Genomic DNA, 23729 nt, shown 5'->3' on the forward strand with positions numbered 1-23729 from the left:
CATACAGTCTCCATTGCAACTATTCAACTGTTGTATAGCAGAAGCAGTTATAGATAAAACGTAAATGAGTGAGTGTATCCGTGTTCTGATAAAACTTTATTTACAAAAATAAGCAGGATAGATTTGGCCCAAAAGCCATACTTTTGCCGATCCCTGCATTAGACTAAGGGATAAGTTTATTTTGTCTAATAATTAGCTGTCTGACTTTCAGGAAGTCACTTTTCTCTGAAACTCACTTTGTCTATAAAACAAAAGTATTGAAATGACCAAGAATGAAATATCCTCTTATGCCCATAGTTATGAAAATGCCACACATCTTTAAAAATCTTTAAAGGAAATGCCCCAAATGGCCACAAGATGCATTGTTTCTCTATGATAATATCTCAGAGTCCTGCTGATATTTTCATGACTTTGTATCTTCCCAGGGGTCTCTCTGTTTGTTTCTTATAGGTCTGCATATACCTTTTATCGTGTCTCTTTTTCTATATGAGCTAGTCTTTTTATCTGTGTTTATATATGTGTTTTCCTCTGTGCTCAGGGCTTCACTGTCCCTCAGTGTCCATTTGTATATATTTTTGTGTGTGTCTATCTTTCATTTTTTGTGTATATATGCATCTACCTCTTCTTTCTGCCCTGTCTCTCTCCTTGACTATTAAATTGAATAGCTATATCATTTTCATGATTTTCATTTTTAATAAAAGAAAGTTCTTTATTTTTAATGTTCAAAATAGCATACTTTATATCTTTCAAATTAAAAAATTTAATTTATGTACAATGAGATATCACCTATAAATTATTTAACACAATATCTAGTATATAGTAGGTACCCAATAATTATTATATCCTGTTATGTGTCTTTTCTTTATGTAACTGCCTAAGAGATTTTTTTTCACATAGGTCAACGATTCTTAATCAAAAACAAGGTTGCTCCTCTGTACCGATCCATAACACTTTGTTGCTCTGTCTCACCCTTACCCAGGACACCAGCTCTTGGCCTCCTCTTTGCCATCACTACGTTTGTACATACCTTTTGGTAAATAATGAAAGTAGAGGGCCAAGGTTCAGTCAACCTTTTGCTCAGCCACCCAGTGATGATCTGGTACCTTCCATAGGCTCCTTTTCTGTTGTTCACTCTACAGGTATTTATTGAGCACTCATTATGTACTAGGTGTTAGGGAGATAGAAGAAAACAAAGCAGACACAATTCCTGCCCTCAGGAAGCTCATGGTTTACTGGGAGAAATGTTCAATAAATAGGTAAACAAACAAGAGTGGAACAGTAGATATAGTGCTTGGAATACTGAGGAGGGGAAATCTTTCTGAGATGCCTTTCAAGGTGAGACCTAAAGGATGAGAAGAAGCCAGCCGTGGATCGAAGCAGGAAGGAAGTAGAGGGAAAATGCTACACATCTTTTAAAGCAGGAGAATGGCTGATCTGATTTGTATGTTAAAAATATGACTGTGGGTACAGTGTGGGGGGATTGGATTGATGGGGGCAAGTGAGAAAACAGAGAAAGGAAGCTCTCCAGAGATGCTGGCCATGGGAGAGGAAAGAAGAGAAAGGATTTAAAGTATTTTAAGAGGTAGAAATGATGAGTTGGCCAATGGGTTAGATGTGAAGACAAGGGGCTGGGGAACCAGGCCGGTGCCAGGCTTTTGGCTTTAGTATTTTGGGGTGCCCAGTGCAGGGTGGAGGGTGAATGAGTGATCAATAGTTCCATCAGAGATGACTGTGGAGGGTGCAAGGAGAGATGTCAGGTAGGCAGTCGGATATATGAGTCTGAGCTTGGACTGGGGATTTAGGATGGAGATATAAATATGGCAGTTGTCAGTCATGAGAATGGACGTTATTCCCCAGTGAAAGGGGCCAGAGAGAGAAGGAGACCCAGGGCGAGGCCTGGGGACTCCAACATTAAGCGGGCAGAGTGAGGAGGAAGAACCTACAAAAGGAAAAGGAGGGGAACCAGAGAGAGGGGACAGCCAGAGGGAGACAGCACCCTCAAGGCCAAGAGAACAGAGTATTTTAAAAAGGAAGTGGTGTGGGGGAGGCTAAGAGAGTGGCCGCTGTGCCAAAAACAGCTGAGAGGCCGAAGGAGATGATGTGGCCACTCAAAAGCCACCAATAACGGTAACAAGAGCGGCTTTGCTGGGGTTAGGGGGATGGGGAATGCGGATTGGGGCGGGGTAAATGGGTGGTGAAGAAGTAGAGACAGCTTGTGAAGACAACTCTTTGAGAAATTTAGTTATAAAAAGGAATAAAGAAGTACACCCATAGAGGATGAGAGATCAAGGGTGGGGTGTTTTTAGATGAGAAGTACTAGAGTATGTTTAGAAACTCTCAAAATAATCACTGGAAAGTGAGAGATTGTGCCTCGGGTTTTTGTTTTTGTTTCTGTTTTTGTTTTAAATAATGATGAGAACATACAATTGTGTAACTCTTCACAGTTTACCAAGTCTTGTCACATATACTCTTATTCTCACAGCCATCCTGTGAGGTATGTAGCAGCCCCAAGTTTTAGATGAGGAAGCTGAACCTTGGAGAAATTGACAAATTCAAGGTCAGAACCAGAAAGTGTCAGGGCCAGGAGCTCACACCGAGGCTGCTCTGGGCCCAACCCCCAGACCCTTCGTTGCCCACAGCAGTCTTCCCACAGTGGACTGGCAACAGAATGGGACAGCACTCACACAAGTATAGGCTGTGCCTTTCTGGTGTCTCCCAAGCAGATTTTCCAGTTGCCACTCAGCCAGTCACTTCTGCCTGCTGTACCAGCCTTGGATGTTATGATTTCATATTTGCTTTTCAAGAACATGGGACCCTGTTCCACTTCCTAACCCTGTTTAACTGAGTTTCAAAGCCTCTTGAATTTCTAGAAGTGCCCAACAATCTCTGGCAGGTGTCAGAGAGAGGAAACATGAAATCCCATATACCTCATGTCCCGTTTCCCAGGCCTGTTCACATGGAGACTGACACCCAGAGGGACTGTGGGTGAGTTAGAAACTGTGGCTAACCTCTGTACCTTAGTAAGATTACCTACAGATTTTCTACATCTATAAAATCCTAGGATTGTCATGAGGATGAAATGAGGTAGTAGGTATAAAGTGCTTAGAAGCTACCCATGATTATTTTTATTTATTCATCTGCTCATTCACTCACTCACTCTTGCATTGGATAGCCATTTCTTGGATACCTTCTCTACTCCAGGCATTGCTCTAGGTGCAAAAAAATGCAGAGATTTATCTACATGCTTCCAGGGCTCAAGAAGCATATGTTTTAATGAGGGAAGTGATATTGAAACACAAACAACTCTGCCCTCGCAGGAATGAGCAAGATGCAAAATGCCGTGGATATGCAGAGAAGAGATCACATCCAGCCGAGGCAGCAGTTGGGAAGGCTTCATGGGAGGGCGGAGGATTGGGAGAACATTCCCCCCAAGGCGGGCAGCAAAGTCACAGAAGCCAAAGGGGGACAAGCTTAATCAAGGGACGGAGAGGAACCCCACTGGAGCATCAGCTCTGTGGAGAAGGTGGGGAGGGAATAGGCTGGTGGTCTTGGGGGAAGATTGTGAGAACTCAGATGTCAGTCCAGGTTGACTGACAGCAAAGGGTAGCCCGGGTGGAGAGAGGAGTGACAACTCTGCACTGTCCCCTGGCCCTCGCCATGGGTTGTCGAGAACCCTGTCTAGGAGCTGCTGGTCTGGTTACGTGCCTGCAGCCCTCAGGATGGTGGTGAGAGAGAAGGGCACAGAGAGTAGAGTTCATTCCAGGCTGCCATGTAGGTTGGGTAGGACTCTATAGTGCTCACTTTATAACAGATGGAGGAATTTGAGCCAGCCTAGCAACCTTACCCTGTAGTCTCCTTAGGGGTTGCCCTAGAACTAGCGTCTCCCAAGATCTTCAAAGAGAAAATGATCCAGGGACATCTGCTCCCCCAGGGCCACCACCACAGGACCTTGTGTACATACCCACCATCCCAGATTCAGGGTGAAAGGACTGACCTTAATATGTGAGGGAAACATGGCTTCTCACCTCCCCCTGGGATCTGGCTCCAGGGCATAATGAAGATATTCCGAGAGACCAGAGGGACAGGGGCTGCAAGGTGCAGCATCTAGTGGGGACTTTATATGGTGGCTCCCCACCTGTAACCTGGAGGAGACACGCCTGCTCTGCCCATCTCCTAAGGTTAGAGTTAGACTCGTGGGCCAAGAGACACAGACTCAGAAGGGCCCTCACAGAGCTGCTAGTCCAGTGCCTTTTAAACTCTGGCTCTGGAATCCCTGATTTAAACAATATTTGATGGAATGTGATGCATAAAATAAAATGCATCAACATAGAAATGGTTGGGTTGAAACTGAGAGGGGAGAGCCCACAGCCATATTTGTCCACACATTGTGTAACCCTCTGATTTAGTCCAGCTCTTTCATTTTGCAGAAAAGAAAGCCAGAACCTAGAGAGAGGTACTGACTAGCCAAGGTCACAAAACTAATCTCTGACAGAGTCAAGACCTGCGAGAAGCTAATGAAACCAAGTATGAGAAAGCGCTTTGCAAACTGTTTACATGAAGTCCTCGGGCATTTCTCACAGTCGGTAGTTTGGAGGAGGCTGCCAGAAAAAATTGCAGAGAACTAAGAGTGTTGGCATCATAGGCAACATGGAAAGAACACAGGATTCGGACCCCGGAGATGGGTAGAGGCCCAGTGCTGCCATGTTCGGGCTGTGTAACATAAGACAGCTCACTTCGCCTCTTTGACCCTCAGTTTCTTTTTCTAGCAAAATGCCTTACCTACCTTCTTTCTGGGATTACATGGGATTCAGGTGAGACAATGCATGTTAAAGTGCTTTTAACAAGGCTGAGCACTCTACGAGCATAGTGTCTTGTGAGGAGCAATAGAGATGGTAGCAAACAGAAGACCCGGAGCCTTGGAAAGCTAGTGTTTAGCACCCAGAAAACCCTTCCTATCCCTGGGGATTGGAGCCAGCTGCTGACTGTGCTAGAACCCAAGTGTTCTGTCTCTCCTGCCTGGATATGGCCCATCGGTCATGCTGTGCCCTCAACACAGCCCTCAGACACGCTTTGTCAAGGCGTCTAAGGCACGACCTTCCATCACCAGGTGCTGACTCAGCCCCCATGAGCTCCATCTCCCTTTTCACACATTGTGGGTGCCAGAAGGCACCCAGCCAGTTATTCAGCATCCCCAAAACTTCACTGGCTCTGTATCTTGGTGACAAAGGAGAGGGCCAAGTTGGATCTGTTTCAGGAAAGCAAGAAGTGATTTCTCTCAAAGACCTTGGAGAGTTCTCCCCGCCCTCCCCCAAGCGTTTTCTGCTAGGGACCATCCAGAGGCTGGCAGCTGAGCTCACTCAGGATAAAACAAAGGCAGGAGGCTGGGGACTAATGGATGGGGCTTGGCCGGGTTCCTTTGGAGGGCCCGGCGAGCTGGTGCTCCAGGAGTGGGAGGAGGCCTTCAGACATTTATGGCTGTGCTGTCTGGCGGTGACCTTGGGCGTGTCGCTTTCTCCAGATGGAAAGGCAATGGGAGGAAACCAACTGTGGGACACCTAAGCCCTTATGTCTCAGACGTGAACTCTGAGGTCTCACTCATTCAATCATTCGACAAGTTTTATTGAGCTGCTGTGTGCCAGGCACTGTTCTAGGCCCTGGGGAACAAAACAGACAGGAAGTTCTGCCCTTGTGGAGCTGACATTCTAGTGGGATCAGACAGAGAAGGAACAGATAAACAAGAAGATAGAGACTGGTGGTAAAAGCCATGGGAAAGAGAGCAGGGGGCAGGAATCGGAGTGCAGGGTGGTAGTGGTGGTTGAAAGTTTCAGGAATGGGCAGGAAGGCCTCCCTGAGAAGGGGCAACGGAGCCAGGGCCTGAAGGAGGTAAGGGAGGGAGATAGCCATGTGGATGGATATTGGAGGAAAACCATGATGGGAGGAGGGAACAGCAATTACCAAGTCTCTGAGGCAAGACCGTGCCTGGGGCCCATGTGGCTGCAGGAGAGTCAGACAGGGGAGAGATGAGGACTAATGAGAACTTTAATGTTGTATTTTTGAGTTTCTATAGCAAAAGAAATCCAGCAGGTCCACCTAATGACTTTAGATGCATTTATAATCTCCTGTTTGAGATGCTCATTTCATATTACTCTTTAAATGCTGGGACTTTCTGTCAGGAGAGAGTCATTCCAAACCTCAACAACAAAGCCTCTGCTCCTTCTGAGCTCATTCACGCAGGGGCTCTTGGGATAGCAGAAAAAGCCTGGGTTTGATTCCCAGCGCCTGACACTAGTTGTGTTACCTTGGAAAGAGCACTCGACCTCTCTGAGCCCTAGTTTCCCTGATGAAGCTCATTAGTTGCCTCATCTGTAAAGTGGGTTAACAATGCAGCCTTTCTCGCCTTCCTCACATGATTATTGTTAGATTTAAATTGATGAGATTAAAACTATGAAGTGCCTTTTACATCGAAATGAGCAAGGTAAATATCTGGGAGGTTCTCGTTTTCTTCAGCATAGCCTGAGGTAAGGGGTTATCACTGGCTGCCCACTCCCCTGCACTAGCCTGCTCCTTATGTTGTGTCCCATGTGGGCCCAGTTGACTCTCACTTTGCCTGGGCCCATGTCTGATTCAGGGACACTTGTCAAATACCCAGGGACCCCTGAGGTGAGGCTACCGAGTGTTCCCTGGAAACACTGTGGAGCTGAATTGCCCCATTTGACCTCTCCCGGAGGACTCCGAGCCCATAGCTGGCCAGGTGGTACCGGGCGGCCCAGCTGGTCCTCCCCAATGTCCCCTCCCCATCCGCCTCCAGGTACAACGGCCCCAACCTGGTTCTGAAGTACGACCGAGCCCAGAAGCGGCTGGTGAACATCGCAGTGGACGAGCGCAGCTCCCCCTACTATGCGCTGCGGGACCGGCAGGGTAACGCCATTGGAGTCACAGCCTGTGACATCGACGGGGATGGCCGTGAGGAGATCTACTTCCTCAACACCAATAATGCCTTCTCAGGTAAGGGTTAGGGGCCTTGGGCCTCTTCCTGCTTCTCACTTTCTTTCTCCCAGCACCAGCTGGGGGCAAGGCCTTTGGGACCCTGGCCTTCCTCAAGCTACTGTCACGGGCTCCCCCAGTGATAGTCCCCTGCTGGCTCCAGGACCTTACTCCGTCCCAGCAGTAGGGCCATTTCTTCTCTTGTGCATGAAACTTGTTCTCATCTCCTGGCCTCTGGGCCTGGAGACGGAGGGCTTTGAGCAGAGGCCCAGTCCTCACCTTCAAACTTCACGTCCTCTTCACCTCCCAGTCTGAGCAGCCCCCAGTCCTCCCGTCCCTTCCCACTGCTCATGCCTGGCTCAGCCACTCAGCCCTTCTCACTGAGGTGGCTGCCAGAGCAGAGAGATAGCCCCCTGGAACTGCCCTCCATGCTGCTTTGAGGGGACCTTTCTAAAATGCTCTGAACCTCTCAAGAGCCCCCACAGCTTTCAGCTGAGCTCATTTATCCACTTCACAAATTCCTGCCAAGCACCTACCCCATGCCAGACTAGAGGTGCTGAGTGCTGAGGATACAACTTGGAGGAAGACAGGCCTTGAGTTCATGGAGCCTTCCTAGCCCAGAGCAACCATCTGATGCTGTAGGTCTTGTGTAAATGCAAATTCTGACTCAACAGGTCTGGGGTGGGGCCTGAGATCCTGCACTGCTCACACTCTCAGGCTATGATGATGCTGCTGGTCCAAGGACCACACTTTTGAGTAGCAACGTCCTATACACTAAGAAATGGAGGAAGGAAATTGATGTGCATAAGGCTAAATAATAGTCACAGTAATGATAAAAGCGAGTACTTAAGCCAGGTCCTGATCTAAGCACTTTATAATAGTTATCTCATTTAAGCCTCACAATAGCCTAATTAGGTAGGTACTGGTGTACCCCACTTTATAGTTGAGGAAACTGAGGTATAAAGAGATCACATGACTTGTCCAATGCCACATAACTTGTAAGTCCCAGGATTCAAGCCTAGGAATCTGACTCCAGCTCCATTCTTTTCATCAAGACACTATGTCCTTACTCAATCCTGTGTCCTCGGGGCCTAGAGGAGATCCAGGTTGGGAGCTGTGTTCTTGGGGTTGTGGGTGGTTTCCAGCCCCTAACTCTCACATTCTTTCAGGCCTGACCTCAGTCCACTAGAATGAAGTCTGCTCCCAGGGGGCCATAATACCTTCTAGGAAGTCCCAGGCCAAGGCATCCTGCTGGGAGAGGCAGGGCTTCACGTCCCTGTGGGGCCAGGTCGGATGTGCACTGAACTCCTCCAGATGGCAGCAGCCTCTTGGGTTGGTCTGGAGGACACCCTGTGCTTCACACTTATGTATTCACCATCCTGGACCCTCCAGACCCCCTGGGGGCAGGTGATTGCCGGGCTATGGGGACCACCTTCCTTGCCTCTCCCCTTCCCACATACACTGGCTGTCCCCAGGACCCATAATATCACCCTTACTGGCTGTTGAGCCCAAGCCAAGATCCAGCCCCAGACTGCCCCTCATGTTGGGCCCTGCCAGTTGCATGAACGGGAAGAGACGAGGTTGGGGCCAGTGCCAAGGGCAGGGACGGGCAGGCTTGACTGGATGGAGGCCAGCCTTGTGCAGCCAAGAAACAAAGAGCCACGGCTCCAAGTGGTGTTTTATGGGTTTTCATCTCATCTTGCCACCAAGTGAGGCCTGAGAGATAGTAATTATCCGTACACAAATATCAGGACATGATTACCCAGCTGGATTTACTGCCCTCTCTCCAACCAAGCCAAGATTGGATTAGGACACAATTAATTGATGGGCTGATCAACCCTTGAATGTAGGGCAAGGTCAGGAGGGGAACAGCGGCAAAGGATGGCTAGGGAAGGGGTAGATCCCCAGGAGGATGTTAGAGGGCAGGGAAACAGAAACTGGGAGAACTGTGGGAGGGGGGTGAGCTCAGCAGGCATGATGCCAGAAGAAGGGGACAGATTCTCCTCCTAACTCACCAAGCGCAGAGCACCTGGGATGGGGCCTGTCAGGTGTCTCTGAAGCAGCAGCCCCTCCCACGCTCTCAGAGTGTTCCACTGTAAATCTTAGAGCCGTGGTGCTCAGCGCAGGCTACACATTAGAGTCTCTCGGTTCCCAAGGTGTACCCCAGTCCAGTCCACTCGGAAACTCTGGGATTAACCAGTTATCAGATCTCTAGGAGATTCCCATGTGCCGTCGAGATTGGGGGCCACGACCCCGAGCATGTTAGTTCCATGCTCAGCCTGACAATAGCCCCATTCACTCACTAATGTGTTCATTCATTGGACAAATATTTATTGAGCACCTACTGTGTGTCGGCCACTATTCTAGACACTGAGGATGCCCCAGGGAATGAAACAGAAAAATCTTGCCCTCTTGAAATTTACAGTCTATTTCCAAAGCAGCTTTATGTTTCTTGGGGTATCTGACTCCCCTCTCCCGCCCCCATGGTCTCTAAGCTCCTTGAGGGCAAAATCCCTGTATTGGCCACTTCGTGCCTCCTTCTGGCCTGGCCAGACCTTGAATATCCTAAGAGCACAATTAAAACGTGAAAAAAATAAATCCAGAAAGAACAAATGAGGCGTGAGCCATGAGGCCTGAGAGAAGGTTCGCCAGCAGAGGGCAGACGAGGGGAGGCAGGCAGAATGGAGCCCCCGGAAGTTCTGGGCTTCCTGGGTTTGAGGGCACAAGTATTTCACTAGGGGAAGCTGGAGCTGGGTCCCCAGGGCTGAGGTAAGGATGGCGGTGCCCGGCAGCCTCAGCCCCAGGCGTGCATCTCCCAGTGACCTTCTGTGGGTTTGAGGGATGTCTGTGGGTTTGAGTTAATTTTTCAGTTGAGTGATTCAATTGATTCATCGACAGTGGGCGGGGTGTGGAGCCAGGACATTTGTGCCGTGTCAGCATTTCCTTGGGTCCAGCTGGCACGACACTCGGCCATTGCCATCCTGCCAACTGCAGGGAACCTGAGATCCTCTCTAGATGTCCCCAGCCAGCCCCCACCTGCCCGTGGCATACGACTGGGGACTCCATTAGCCTGTGCTGCAGCATCAGAGGGACCCGTCAAGGGACAGTCCCTGTCCTCTCCCTCAGCCAGCCTTTGGGATGTCATGCACTGGGGTCACTGGAAGACAGCTGGAACTCTGCATCCTGTCAGTGTTCTGTGGGGGTCAGTTCGAACAACCTGGGATCTATCTGCTTCTTATTTGGTGACTTTGTGCAAGATACTTGACCTCTTTCAGTCTCAGGCCCTTCATCCGTAGAGCATGAAATGTAATGTCAACTTCATAAGCTCAGCTCCTTCCAGTGGCTCCATAGAGTCTATCCAAATTCTTTACCATCCCTTGCCCCGCCCCTCCTGACATGAGCCGGTTTGCCTCTCTGACCTCATTCTCTCTACTCTTCCTCTTGCTACCACATTCCCACCTGAGGCTTTCATACTTGCTGTTCCCTCTGCCTGAAATGCTTTTCCCACCACTGTTCTCACGGCTCACTCCTTACCTTCATTCAGGCCCCTCCTCAGATGAGGTCTTCCCCGAACACCTTAAAATAGTACCCCGATCACTTCCTATGCCCTTAACTTGCTTTATTTCTCTTCATAGCACTTACCACTATCTGAAAGTATGTTATATATTTGTTTGTAGTTCATCCCTTCTACTCTTCTACTAAATTCCATGGAGATGGAAATTGTCTTGTTTGCTACTGTATTTCCAGGACCAAAGATGTGTTTATGTCATTTAGTAAATATCTCTAAGTGACAGTTATAATTCTGTGGCATAAAGAAAGCCAGGGCCTCTGGAACTGTCCTGGACAGAGGGGACACAGGCCTCCCTCCTGGCCCATAGGAGAGAGAGAGTCTGTTAGGAACAGAAAGAGAAAAGGCCCATAGTGTAAACAAGGCACCGCTCAGAAGATGGTACCAGGAGGACATGGGTCAAGGGTTAAGAGTTAGAAAGTGGGTAAGAGGAAGGGAACAGGAAGATCAACCACAATCCCAAGAAGGTCTGGGCCTGGAAATCAGCTTATGGCTTAACTGACCTGGAAAAATACAAGCCAGTGTGTTTCAAGCAACACTACATGGTGAAAACCAAGTAGGAGTAGGTGCAGGACGAAGGGGCACAAGAGGCTGGTCCCAGCACCTCCCCCAGAACCTGCTACAACTCCCAGAGCCCATGCCCCCAGGAGTCCTGCCCTGGCCACTCCAGCTGCTGCACTGCATGGCCCTGGGCTCTCCTGCCCATGTGAACTGGAGTTGCAGGAGCACGAGCACTGGATGGGTCAGTGTGAGCTCTGAGCCCCGCCACTTACCGCATGAATTATCACTTATTCCATTCAGGAGAATGGTCACTGCCTCTGCTGTCTTCACAGTCTACATATACTTCCCTCCTTTTCTACCCAAATAGTAGCACGCTCTACTCACAGTGCCGCCCCTTACTTTTTTCATTTAACAATCAGTTTTGGATATTATTTCACGACAGCAGAGTGCTCGCTCATTCTTTTTATGGCTGTGTAGTACTCCACGGTACAGATTTGCCACTCATTGAATTGGTCCTCTATTGATGAACGTTTAGATCCTTTGCAATCTTTTGCTCTTACAAACAGTGCCACCAAATGAATAAGCTTGTACAACATGCCATTTTCCACAATTGCAGGTGTTTCTCTGCGAGTTCGTAGAAATGAAATTGCTACATCAAAGGAATATACACGTGTAGTTTTGATAGTCGTTGCCAAATTGTGCTTCAAAGGGACAGTCCTAATTACCTTCCCATCAGCTCTGATGCAAGTGAGCATTTCCCAGCATTCTCACCAACACAATGTGTCATCATTTTTTTTTTAAGTATTTGCCAGTCTGATAGGAAAATATTGGTACCTAAATATAGTTTTAATTTTCATTTTTCCTAAACTGAGTGAGGCTGAGCATATTTTTATGTATTTGAATCTCTGTCTTCTCATAGCCGTTGCCCATTTTTCCTATTGATTATTGGCCTTTTCCTTATTGATTTGTAACACCTCTTTATAAATTAGGAAAATTAGCCCTCTGTAATACAAGTTGCAAGTAGTTTCACCTTGTTTGCCATTTTTCTTTTGTCTTCGCTCATGGTGGGCTTTGCAATGTGGAAAATTTTTTCTTTTTGTGGACTTGAATTTATCACCCTTTTCTTCGATGGCTTCTGGGTCTCTGTGTTATACTTAGGCCTTCAGCAGGGGCTTTTGTAACCTCTCAGAGAGGAGGCATCAGTCACTGTGCCAGAGAGAAGAAAGGGAATTGGGGTAGGGTTGCACGTCCAGCCTCCTCTGCCTACATAGCGATGAGCCTTCTGCTTTTGAGAGCAAGCACACCCATGGTCCAGCAGCTCCTTCACATAGGCCCAGTGCCAACTGTACCCAGATATTCTACACCTTGCTACTTAAGGTGGATCTGCAGCCCAGCAGCACTGGCAACGGCTAGAGGCTCATAAAAACGTAGAATCTCAGGCCCCACCTTAGACCTACTGGACCAGAACCTGCATTTTTAACAGGATGTCCAGGCGTTTCTATGATTGGTAAAGCCTGAGATACATTGCCCTGTGTCTCCGCCCTCTTTTTCTAGCATTCTGTAGGCCCTGAAATGGATCCTATGGTCTCCTAATCCCCAGTGATGTTTCCCTTGGATGTACAGTCACTGATTTTCAGCATGGCCCCATCTGGGAGGATGAGCTCATGAACTGCTCAGGCTCCTTCCCCCCACCCCTACTGTGCCTTATTCACATGTAGTCCCATAAGCAGCAAGAAAGGGTGAGGCTGTCAAAGCAGCAGCATAAAGAGTTTGGAGCTCTGAAGGTCATTTTCTTTGTTGTAACAAAGCTCCTTGGGATCTGGGGACTTCCCTCCCCCAGCCTCCACCCCAGGTCTTTAATATGGGGGAAGAGGGGGGCTTTGCAGTAAGACCACAATTTGAAATTCGGCATTGCCACTTAACAGCTGTGCAAACTTAAGTAAATGACTTTACCCTCTGAGCCCCCATTTCTCTCTGTAAAATGTAGGCTCTATCTTCCTGATATGGCTATGGGGAGGGCTAAATGAAGTAATGCGGGTGAAGCGGCAGACAGGGGTTGATCAGATTTCTTTCTTCACCCTGGGATGGAAAGGAAGATCGGGGTCAGAAATTATATAGGGGGACACAGGGGAGCCCGGGTTTATTCTTTTTTTTAAAATGTCCTTTGCCTCAACTAGTTCTTTCTTCCCCTGGGGCCATTACTGCTTTCCCAGTTTTTCATTGACTAAGTCTTATAAAGCATTTTGTACTTAATGTCACAATTGCCTCCTAGGATGTGGCTTATAAGGACCTGCAATAGTCACACCCTGTAGTTCCCGCGATGATGATGATGATGATAGTGGTGGTGATGAGGATGAGGGTGATGGTGGTGATGATGGTGAGGATGAGGACGAGGATGATGATAATGATATAATAATGATACTGTCATTATTTATTAAATTTATGTGCCAGGTATTGTTCTAAGAACTTTACTTACATTATCTAATGTAACTCTTGCAACAACTTGATAATAGGTGGCCATTCTCATTATTCCATTTTACAGATAGGAAAAAGACAAGTTTGTGCATTGCCCAAGGTCAGCCTAGGCCAGGGATGTTGCTGGCTACCTCCCCAGCTCTGCTGTTCGTCAGTACTCTCTGCCTTATGAATGAGGTCAGAGGCTGAGCCTCTGCCCTGCCACACATATTTGCTCACCCTTCTCTTTGCCACCAAGACCAGGCCACATGTCAGGTCGTCTCCCTAGGGTTGGGCCACCCCTGAAGAAGGAGGCACTCAGGCCAGTGATCCTTGGGGAAAGCTTTTTATGGGCCAAACTCACCCTCCCAGTGGCTCCAAGTTGCCTTTGGTGGGTGGGGGTGGCGGGTAGAACTGGATGTGGAGGGGAACATGGGATGGAGAATGGAGTACCGGTTGCTTGACTGACACTGCTGCCCTCAATGCAGAACCTCCCCCTTTTCTACGTGTCCGATGACTCCTCCCTCTCTGCCCCTCGTTCTTCCTCCTCCACCCAAACGCGGCGCTCCTTGGACTCGGTCTGTAGCCCTGGTCTTTTCCTTTGTCCCCAGCTCCAGCCTCACTGCTTTGCAAGCTGTCATCCCTCATGGCCGTGACCTCTTCGGCACACCTTCCCACTACCTCAAACGCAAACTGTCTGCAGCCAAGCTCCTGCTCCCACCCCCAGCTGGCCCAGTGTCCCTGCTTCCATCACCGTCCCACATTGGTGCGCCAGTCCCTTGCTCTGACCGGCCAGTTCATCCTGCCCTTCCCGCACCCAGCGCCCCCTCCCCACTCCCACTGTTGTTGCCATCCCGGATCAAGCAAGAACTACAAAAAAAGTGGCCGGCCCCCTTCATTTTCTCCCTTGCTAGCCTCCCACTCACTCCATTGCCAGAGGAATCCTCTGGAAACAGTCTTCCCCAGATCAGAAACTACCAACGACCCCCGCCCCCCCCCCACGCCCTCAGTCCTAGAAGTAGTGGCTCTCTGCCGCCCCGCCCTGTTTCTCCTCCCCCACCTGCACGAACCCTCTCACTAAGCAAACTCAGCGCCCCTCTGTGCCTTTGTCTATGACACCTGCCTGCCCCAAACCCACCCCTCCTCTCTGACTAAGCCATAGAGTGTAAAGTTCAGAAGCACAAATTTTGGAGTCAGAAAGACCTGGGTTTGAATCTGTCTCCACCATTTATTAGCTCTGTGATTTGGGGCAAATAACTTAACCTCTCTGCCCCTCAATTACTCTATCTGTACCTCAGGGTGGCTGTGGGGTTTAGTCAAGATGACAGGTGTAAAAGGGAATTCTTCATGTTTGGCCTACTAAGTTTGGCCTACTAAGTACTCTATAAACCAGTCATAGTTGTTGTTACTCTGACCCTTCAAGTCCCCGCTCAGGTGCCTCCTCCACCATGAAGCCCTCCCCGATCACTGTGTCCTCTTCTGTCCTGATTTCACAGCAGCTCCGGGATGTGCTGTCCTGTCCTACCCTAAGGAGCTCTGCTAGCTGTGGGATCTTAGGCAAGTCCCCTTGTCTCTTATGCCCCAGGTCCTTCCTCTGAAATTGGGCATGAAAATAGTATCCATCTCATGGGCTTGGGGTGGGGATTAGTAAGTGGACATATGTGCAGTGCATGGCACATCGAAAGTGCTATAGAAATGTTAAGTAATATTAGTTTTACTATGGTCCCATGGCATCTCCACTACCTATCTCTCATGCTGTCAAATAGACAGTGAGCACCCTGAGTCAGGGACCCAAGACTCCTACTTCCTTGTGGCCTCCCACAGCACCTGGCACCAAGCAGGGCCTGGTGGACACCTGAGCCTCACCCACTGGGCCTTCCTTGGCAGTTTCACGGGACTCTGAGACCTTCAAGTCTCCTTCAATGCCAAGATGTCAAAGTCAGGGTGGGAGTGGGAGTACCCAGATATGCCTCTCACAGGAGCTGTGACATCCAGAGCCCCCTGCCCTGCCTTTGAACACTCTCCTATTTCTCTCAGGCCCCCACTCTCTCAAAGTCCCCCCCCCAGAGACTTAGGAGAGCCCCCCTCTCCTGCAACTAGCAGCCTCTCCCCTTCCCGAGCAGCTGACCATCCCCTCAACTCAGTGGGAGGACCCCAGGGCAGAGTGGAGCTACAAGGAGCCACAGGCAGGATTAGGTGCTGACGTGGGCCAGGGGCCAGCGCTGGGTGTTTATTGCCAGTGCCATCGACCCACACGGCCCGCTGTTTATCTGTCTTCCTGACACTCCTAATTACCCAGGTTGCAGCTGCCAGAGCGTTTGCTCTCCCTAAATCACGGGCTCCCGTCCCTCCTATCGCCCAGGCCGCGGGCCTCTGCCTGCAGAAGGGCTGCCATTGATTTTGCCGTTCCCATTTATGATCTACAAGGCTCCGCATCGCTGCTGCACATTTTACCTTAATTAGTTTATTCTTCTGGGCGTCCTCGGTCAGCTCGGAAGCCAGGAGGCTGGAAGTGGGGAAGAGGCTAACGTCACTGGATACTCTGACCCCTCTGGTCAAAAACCCAGAGCCTGGCCAGACATCAACACCCGAGGACAGCAATTTGCTAAGAATAGCACGAGTTCCACAGGATGCTAATAGGTGAGCTGCAAAAAGGAGTTCTGTGGCCAAGTTTGTTTGAGAAAGGCGGGATTAAATAAAATTAAGGAGGTAATTTATTGCAGGGCTTTTCAAAGTTTTAATAGACGGATGTTCATTGTGAATCTCCAAGAGGGAGATGGAAGATGTGGTCTTTCCCAAACTCCAATGATCACCAAGTCTTTTCACCAGGCAGCTCACAGAGAGCAGAGAAAGTACGCTTTGGGAAATTCTGTCTTGGGTGGCCAGGAGGAATTGGAGGTGACGACGCAAACAGATGGGGATAGAGAGCCTGGGCCTGTTTTCTTCTTCTGTCTACCTGATGCACGAACTCGGCGGCTGGAGCAATTTCTCCCACTGAATGTGGAAGTATCCATCAGAGCTCTGCAGAGCTCCAGCTGCCGGCAGCTGCTCTCTCACCTGGCCCAGGCTCTGGCGGAGTTGAACCTCGATATTTCAGGGGGGACTAGACTAACTGGACGGGCAGTCTAAAGGGGCCCTGGTTTGACAGAGAAGGGCAAGGGTCACTCACGGTTGGTGAAGGCTAGAGACCGGGAAGCCTGCAGGGCCATTCGGAGGCCCCCCAGACATCAGGAAGCGATGACAAGCCTGCCACTGCCTCGGGTACAGCCACGAGGATGGCAGTCTGGGTCCACAGTCCCTTTCCGCAGTCCTCAAATCCAAAACGCTCTGAAAGCTTCAAGTGCTGAATTGATAGCAAAACCTGTCCTGAGCTGACGTGAGCTATTTATAGGCTTTATTTATCCCACTTAGTGTGAATATTCATATATTTCACTGCAGAAATATTAATGTGTGTAATTACAGGTGCCGCCCCAGGCCCTGCTGGGGGTGTTATGTAATAAATGGTGTGTACATTGTGTTACCTTTCTAAACTAAAAGAAAAATCTAAATTTCTAAATGCATCTTGTCCCCAGAGATTGCGGCAGGGGCTGTGGACCTGGGGGGTGTGGAGCTGCTGATAAGTAATTCGAGGTGCCTGACTGACCTGGGGTCAGGCTTCAGTGTGATTTCTCCTGTAATTCTCACAGTGACACCGTGATGGGGGGAGGTGCAGCTGTTACCCCCAACTCTCCCGTGAGGAAACCAAGCCCAGAAGAAGATAAGGAACCAGCCCAGGCCCCTGAGCTCCCAGAGTCAGAGCAGCACCTATGCGTCTGTCTGGAACTGGCCCCTCAGTTGCCCAGTGGGGCTCCCTCCTACCCACAGCAGCTCTGCGCGGATCCCAGCTGCAGCTCCTCAGCCCAAGCCTCCACCTGAACAAATGCTTGCCGATTTCCTGGATCTGCTTCTTGCTTTGCTCTTAAAGGAACTTTCTCTCCCCTGGACAAGACCTCTGTGCCCCCATGATTGTCAGGCAGGGCAGGATGGCTCTGCTCCAGGGCCAGCTCCCTGGTGTCTGGCAAACATCCCTGAGACCAACTGCAGACCCCACCAGCCCCCATGGGTCACCGTGGCCTTCGGAGGTCCTCTTGTGAGGCCACTCAGAAAGCAAACCTTTTGTCCTCTCCTGGGCCAAGCCACTTAAGGGTCTTTTATACACTGCCCTCACCTACGTATGCTCACAGTCATACACATTCACTCACTCTCTCTCACACACACTCATTCTCATACATTCACACACTCACACATTCACACTCACACTCATTCTCATTCATTCATTCTCACACTGACACTCACCAAAACCCTGCGAGACAGAACTGATGTCCCTAAAATCAGTTGAGAGAATCTCATCTATGAAATGGGAATGGTCATTTCTCTCTGATACCTACCACTTTGGGGAGACACTGTGCTACCTTTAATGTGCATCATATCATTCATTCCTCGTGGTAAACTTGAATGTGGTTATTATTGTTATCTCTATTTACAAATAAGAAAACTAAGGCTCAGAAGTGCTAAGCGACTTGCCCAAAGTCAATAACTAGAATCTAGGCGGAACCAAGACTGAGACCCATGCTTGTTTACTCTAAATCCAGGGGTCTTAACCACTGCACCACACTTCTCAGGCTAAGCCCATTTCCTCTCCCCTGGGCCAGCCAGAGAGTCAAGTCCACGGGCTCTGTCCCCAGGTCCACTCTTCCCCAAGCTCACCTTCCCCAATTCCTTCAATGGCTCCTCCCCTGTATTTCTGTGTGAGAGGGTAGAACATGATCTTGCCTAAAATATGAATACTGTGCGTCTCACATTTACAAGAAATAAACTAAGGGTGAGGGCAGAGGGGAGAGGTCTGCCTTAGTGGTCTCAGAAGGGCTAGCACTCCAGCCACTGGAGTTCCTCCCCACATCCCCAGAACAAAGCCTCTTGGCCATGAATGAGCTTCAGGAGGCCACAGACCTCCTGCAGTTCCATATGGCATATTGTGTGGTGCAGACTCCCTGAGCTGAGGGGCCTTGGTCTCCATCCAGTTCTCACAGGGTCAGTATCCCAAAGAAGTAGAGACCACTATCCTGTAGGGCTTCCCAGTGCTGGGAGCAGGGACCTCCCAGGGCTGCCTGAGCTGGTTCCCCGGGGGTGGAAGTGTAGACCTGTTAGCCCCTTCCAGGCCCTTCCTCAGTCAGGACTTGAAGACCCACCCAGTTTTTTCCGAGGCCCAAATCAGGTCCTGCAATCCATCAGAGAATGTAAGGTGCAGCTCCTAGAGAAAAAGACATTCTGGGTTGAGTCTGTGGGCTGACATACTAGCGATCTGGGATCTCTCTGACGATGTCATAAGGAGCACAGTCCAGAATGTGAAATCCAGCTGTTGAGGGTCATCTCAGGCGCACGGTAGCAGTAACGTTTCTTCCATAGGCTGGCCATTTTCATAAGCCTCAAAGCCTCTTTTCTCAACTGAAAATACCTAAGTGCCCCCCAAACAGTGGAGTCTCACCTGCTTGAGTGAGTTCTGCAAGGCGTACTCACCTTGAGCGTGTGACCTATCTATCTACCTGCAGCCCCAACCACCTAGTGGCAGGTGCCTTGAGACGTACCTGCACCCTGGTTCACCGTCCACCAGCCTCCCTTTCCTCCTCTCTCCAGGGGTGGCCACGTACACGGACAAGTTGTTCAAGTTCCGCAATGGCCGGTGGGAAGACGTTTTGAGCGATGAGGTCAACGTGGCCCGTGGCGTGGCCAGCCTCTTTGCCGGGCGCTCTGTGGCCTGTGTGGACAGGACGGTGAGTTCACGGGTACATGGAGGGCTTGGGGCAAAGTGGGGGGCACACAGCGATGTGTGAGCCAGAGGGGAGCCAACAGGCATATGTCCCCAGAGTGTGGCTCTCAAGGGCAGAGCCCAAGGCTACACCACCTTGGCAGCTCCCACTGTGTCTTGTACGTAGTAAGTACTAAATACTAACAACCAAGACTTGCAGGATGAGTTACAATATACTTTCACATCCTTTCTCCCACGAGGCCCTCCCAGAAACCAGTGAGGTAACTGGCCATGTGCTGTCATCATTGTGTCCGCTGGACACAAGAGGGTACCGAGGCCCGCCTTAGAGCAGTGACTTGCCCGAGGACCCAAGATGGATTGGTGGTGTGGCTAGGACATGAATCAGAATCGTTTAGCTCTAAAGCTTGTGTTCGTTCATTCATTCATTCATTTATTCAACCAATATTTTTAAGTGCCTACTACGAGCCAGGCAGTGAGCCATAAGGCATCACTGTAAATATTTAGGAAGGCACGACAAAGGGGCTCATAGGTGGGTAAGCAGGAGTGTTACCTGAATGTACAAGTACTTTAGTTAATCAGTAGTTCTATCAATGCTTTCCTGCGCTGCTAGTCCACCCCACAAGGAGGGTGCGGAAGTGGGTGGGGAAGAAAGGCCAAGTGGGATGAGAAGAGAAAGAGCAGCTGCAGCCGTCTGCCCTTTGGGGTGGCCCCGCCTGGGCTTTTGTCCTGGCAGCCCCAGCCAGAGCCAGAGGCTTGCTGTGGAGGTGATTTATCCCTCCTGTCACCTGCTCCCCTGCTGCCCCCTCCTTGGCTTTACACAGCAGTCATCACTAAATCAGGGAACCAGCTGCTGCCCCGCTTCCACAGGAGCATCTCCGGCCCCTACTCTAGGGGCAGGGGCAAGGGGGCCAGCTCATTTCAGGATTGAGATGGTACCTAGGGGATTGGGGGTTCAGCGAGAGGATTGGGGATTCAGTGTGAACCTTCACAGAAGGGGCCTCCAGGCCTTGGGAAAAGGCAGGTGCCAGGTATAAATATTTATTTCTTAACAAGCTGGTGCTGAGAAGAGAAGCCAAGCTGGGCTGTGAAGCCACATTTAGCCCTGACCTGAATCTGTGCCACCTGGACTCCCGCCTGGCAGGAGGGAATGTGGGGGGTGGGGGCGGCTCTGTGAGCCGCTCCGAGAGTAAGGAGGGTCTGAGGGGTGCCAGGCCTGGCCGCTGCTGGGGTATCTTACCAGTCCCTCCCTGGCTTCCTGTCTCAGTTGTTCAGGACCAAGACTTCCCACACTCAGCTAAGGTGGGAAACTTCTCAGAGCTGGTGGGAGGGCCTGAAGGTTAATCACAAAGGGATGCCCTCTCTGTCCTAACAAGGTCATCTGCACACCCACACATATAACCACAGGACAAAGGCACCGTGTGAAATGCAAAAAAAAAAAATGCTTTGGCACGCAGCACAGTAGGCAAGCACTTAGCAGCTCCCTCAGTCCCTGCTCAGTCGCAGGCTCGGCCTGTCTGCCACCAGCAGAGGGGTTGCTTTCTGAGTCTGCCACCACCTTGACAATCCTTAGGGTCTGAGAACTATGGAAGGGAGGAGTAGGGAGAGGTCAAGGCTGGTATGGAAGTTGAGAGATAGGAATGAAGCGGCATGATGTAGGAAAACACAAGAGCAATCACAATAACAACTAACACCTATCAAACTAACAACATGCCCAGTCCTGAGCTAAGTGCTTTACATGCATCATCTTATTGAATTTTCATAATAAGCCTATGAGGTAGATGCTCTAATTATCCCCATTTTATAGATATGAAAACTAAGCCTTGGAGCAATTAAGCAACTTGACCTTGGTCACATAGTAAGTGGCAGACAAAGCTAAGAATTGAGCCCTGCCTGCCTGAAAATGAATCAGAAAACCTTTTTACCCCTCAGCTACCCATGCCCCTGGATGAACCAATATCAGACACAATTTCTAATCGCAAGTTCTATTACAGGGTTCACCCTGCTCCATCCTCAGCTCCACAGCCCTGGCCTGGAGACTTTTAGTCTACCTGCTCAGTGGTTCTCAAAGTATGGTCCAGAACCAGCAGAATTAGCATTGTTAGAATGCAAATTCTCGGGCCCCCACCCTATCCTACCCTCCAGACCTACCAAATCAGAATCCCTGGGTTGGGGCCCAGCAATCTGGATTTCAACCAGCCGTGCAGGTGATTCTGATGCAGGCTTAAGTTTGAGGACCATCACACCAGGTAAATGTCTCAACCCCTCACGCCTACCATTCTCTCCCTCTCCCTGTCTCTCATCTGTTCTCTGCCCCAAACCTGGATCCCTTCATCTTCAGCTGCCCCATCACTCACCCACCTTTCTGGATCCAACTCAAAGCCTATCTCTTACAAGAAGCATTCCCTGATAGATAATGATTATGCCTCATGTTTATATAGCATTTTTATGTTTCAAAGACCTCTCACATGCATTGTCTTATCTCATGTTCCCAAAAAACCCTGCCAGGAAGCAGGGAGAATACAGTCCCTGTTTAACATGTGAGGAGATGCAGCTGAAGGGGCTGAAGAATCTGCCCAAGGACAAATAACCAGTTAGGGCAGGGCCTGGACTGGGACCCAGGTTAATAGCCCTGGACCAGTCGTTCTCAAAGTGTGGTTCCTGGACCAACAGCAGCAACTTCACCTGGGAACCTGTTAGAAATGCAAATTTTAGACCTCTTAAATCAAACTCTGGGGATGGGACCCAGCATCAAAATTTTAATGAGCCCTCCACCTGTTAGATTAAATGGTGAGACCTACTTTCCCGGACCCAAAGCTGCAGAAACATCTTTCTTCTCCTGGAATCATCTCACCCCCCAGAATTATCGTGGTCAAGTTCACATGTGAATTTCTGCAGTCTTCTACAACTGTTGCATACCTGTTTGTCAGTTTAATAACCCCAATACACTGAAATAAGGAACTAGGTATAACTAAATTTTATAAATATTCTAATTTCTAGCAGAGTGCACGTCAGTTTATGCAGGCGCGTTCACTGCCCATTTGTCGATGAGAATGCTAACAGCTGGTAGGGTCAGGAACAGTTACAGTGATGGCGCACTTTCCCCTTCAGCCCCATTCATTCACTCTTCGTCAAATCATTCCACACATGTATGCTGAGCTCCTGTGGTGGGCAGAACCTTTCAAAGTTCTCCCCTAACCATGAAGCCGTATTGTAAAGCGGTGCATCTCAAACTTCCATTTTGCATAGGGATCACGTTGAGGGTCTTGTGAAATGCAGATTCTGATCCAGCAAGTCTGGGGTGAGGCCTGAGAGTCTACGTTTCGAACATGCTCCCAGATGACACCAATGCTGCTGGTCCAGGGACCACTTTGAGTGACAAGGGTTGTAAAGCATCGATGCCCAGGTAGGAGGCTAGAGACACAGATAACCAAAAAAGAAAGGGCATAGAAGTCCTTAGGGAACAGCTTTGCCACCTTCTCCAACTTTGTCCCCTGATATGCCCTGTCTTGCATTTTACATTCCAGTAATATTGAAATGACTAAAACATACGTCATTCTCTGGCTCATCCCTGCCTGGAAGGTTCTTTCTCCTCCACTTCACCTGGCAGAACATCTTTTCTGAACTTCCCATGGCTAGGTGCCCTTCTTCTGAGTTAGGAGCCCATCTTCTGTGCACCCAGGAAATCCTGTACGTACTATCTCAATCACACACATAACTGTAGGATTGCTGACGGGTCTGCACCCCCCAGGACACCATGAGGGCCTTCGCTGGCCTCACCCACTGGTCAGACAGACCCAAGTGGCTCTTAGTCAGCTTTCTCAATGAAAATGGTGCCAAAGTAGGGATGAAGTCAGTGACCAGTTAGTTGGAATGGGGTTCTGGTCATGGGGCCATTTGGTAAGAAGCAGAAGCAAGCAAGAGGGTGGAAAAGAATGGGCGACAGAGCACACTCTTATTGTCTTCAACGCAGCCGTCACTCTTGCACTGTTTTGTGTTTATGACTTGCCTTTAAACTTGACTATAAGCAACCTAAGAATGAAGACTTTAAGTACATTTATAGCAGAGTGCCTTGCACGTAGTTAGAGCTCGAGAAATATCTACTATTTGATTAATTGGAGGGAAATGATGAAAAGGGTGAGAGGAAAGTTAGAAAACTGATTTAGAAATTGTGTGGGTCTCTGGGGGGAAAGGAGGCATCCATTGAAGAAATAACACCATTACAATGACGGGCAGAAAAGAATCTTTCATCAGCAGTGTTTCGGACCACAGAAGAGAGTAACTGCAGCAATGAGGAGCTGGTGCCCACAGCTTCTCCTGGATGCAAAGGAAAAGGAAAAATTTGAGACAGAATGATAAAGGCAGAAGCAGGATAATATTTCTCTCTGATAATGTGGGGAAAACAAAGGAATAGAAGAG

At 49.4% G+C, this 23729-nt stretch overlaps 1 protein-coding gene across 1 annotated transcript in view; it reads left to right on the forward strand.

Moving 5' to 3' along the window:
• CRTAC1 (cartilage acidic protein 1) overlaps positions 1 to 23729 on the forward strand; it is a 133608-nt gene that overhangs the window by 70117 nt on the left and 39762 nt on the right. The window contains exons 3-4 of the mRNA XM_025042318.1: positions 6809 to 7005; positions 19181 to 19317. Coding sequence (XP_024898086.1) covers positions 6809 to 7005; positions 19181 to 19317 — 334 coding nt within the window. The remainder of the gene's footprint in view (positions 1 to 6808; positions 7006 to 19180; positions 19318 to 23729) is intronic.

This window comes from Pteropus alecto, unplaced genomic scaffold (assembly GCF_000325575.1).
Source record: "Pteropus alecto unplaced genomic scaffold, ASM32557v1 scaffold88, whole genome shotgun sequence".
NCBI lineage: Eukaryota > Metazoa > Chordata > Mammalia > Chiroptera > Pteropodidae > Pteropus > Pteropus alecto.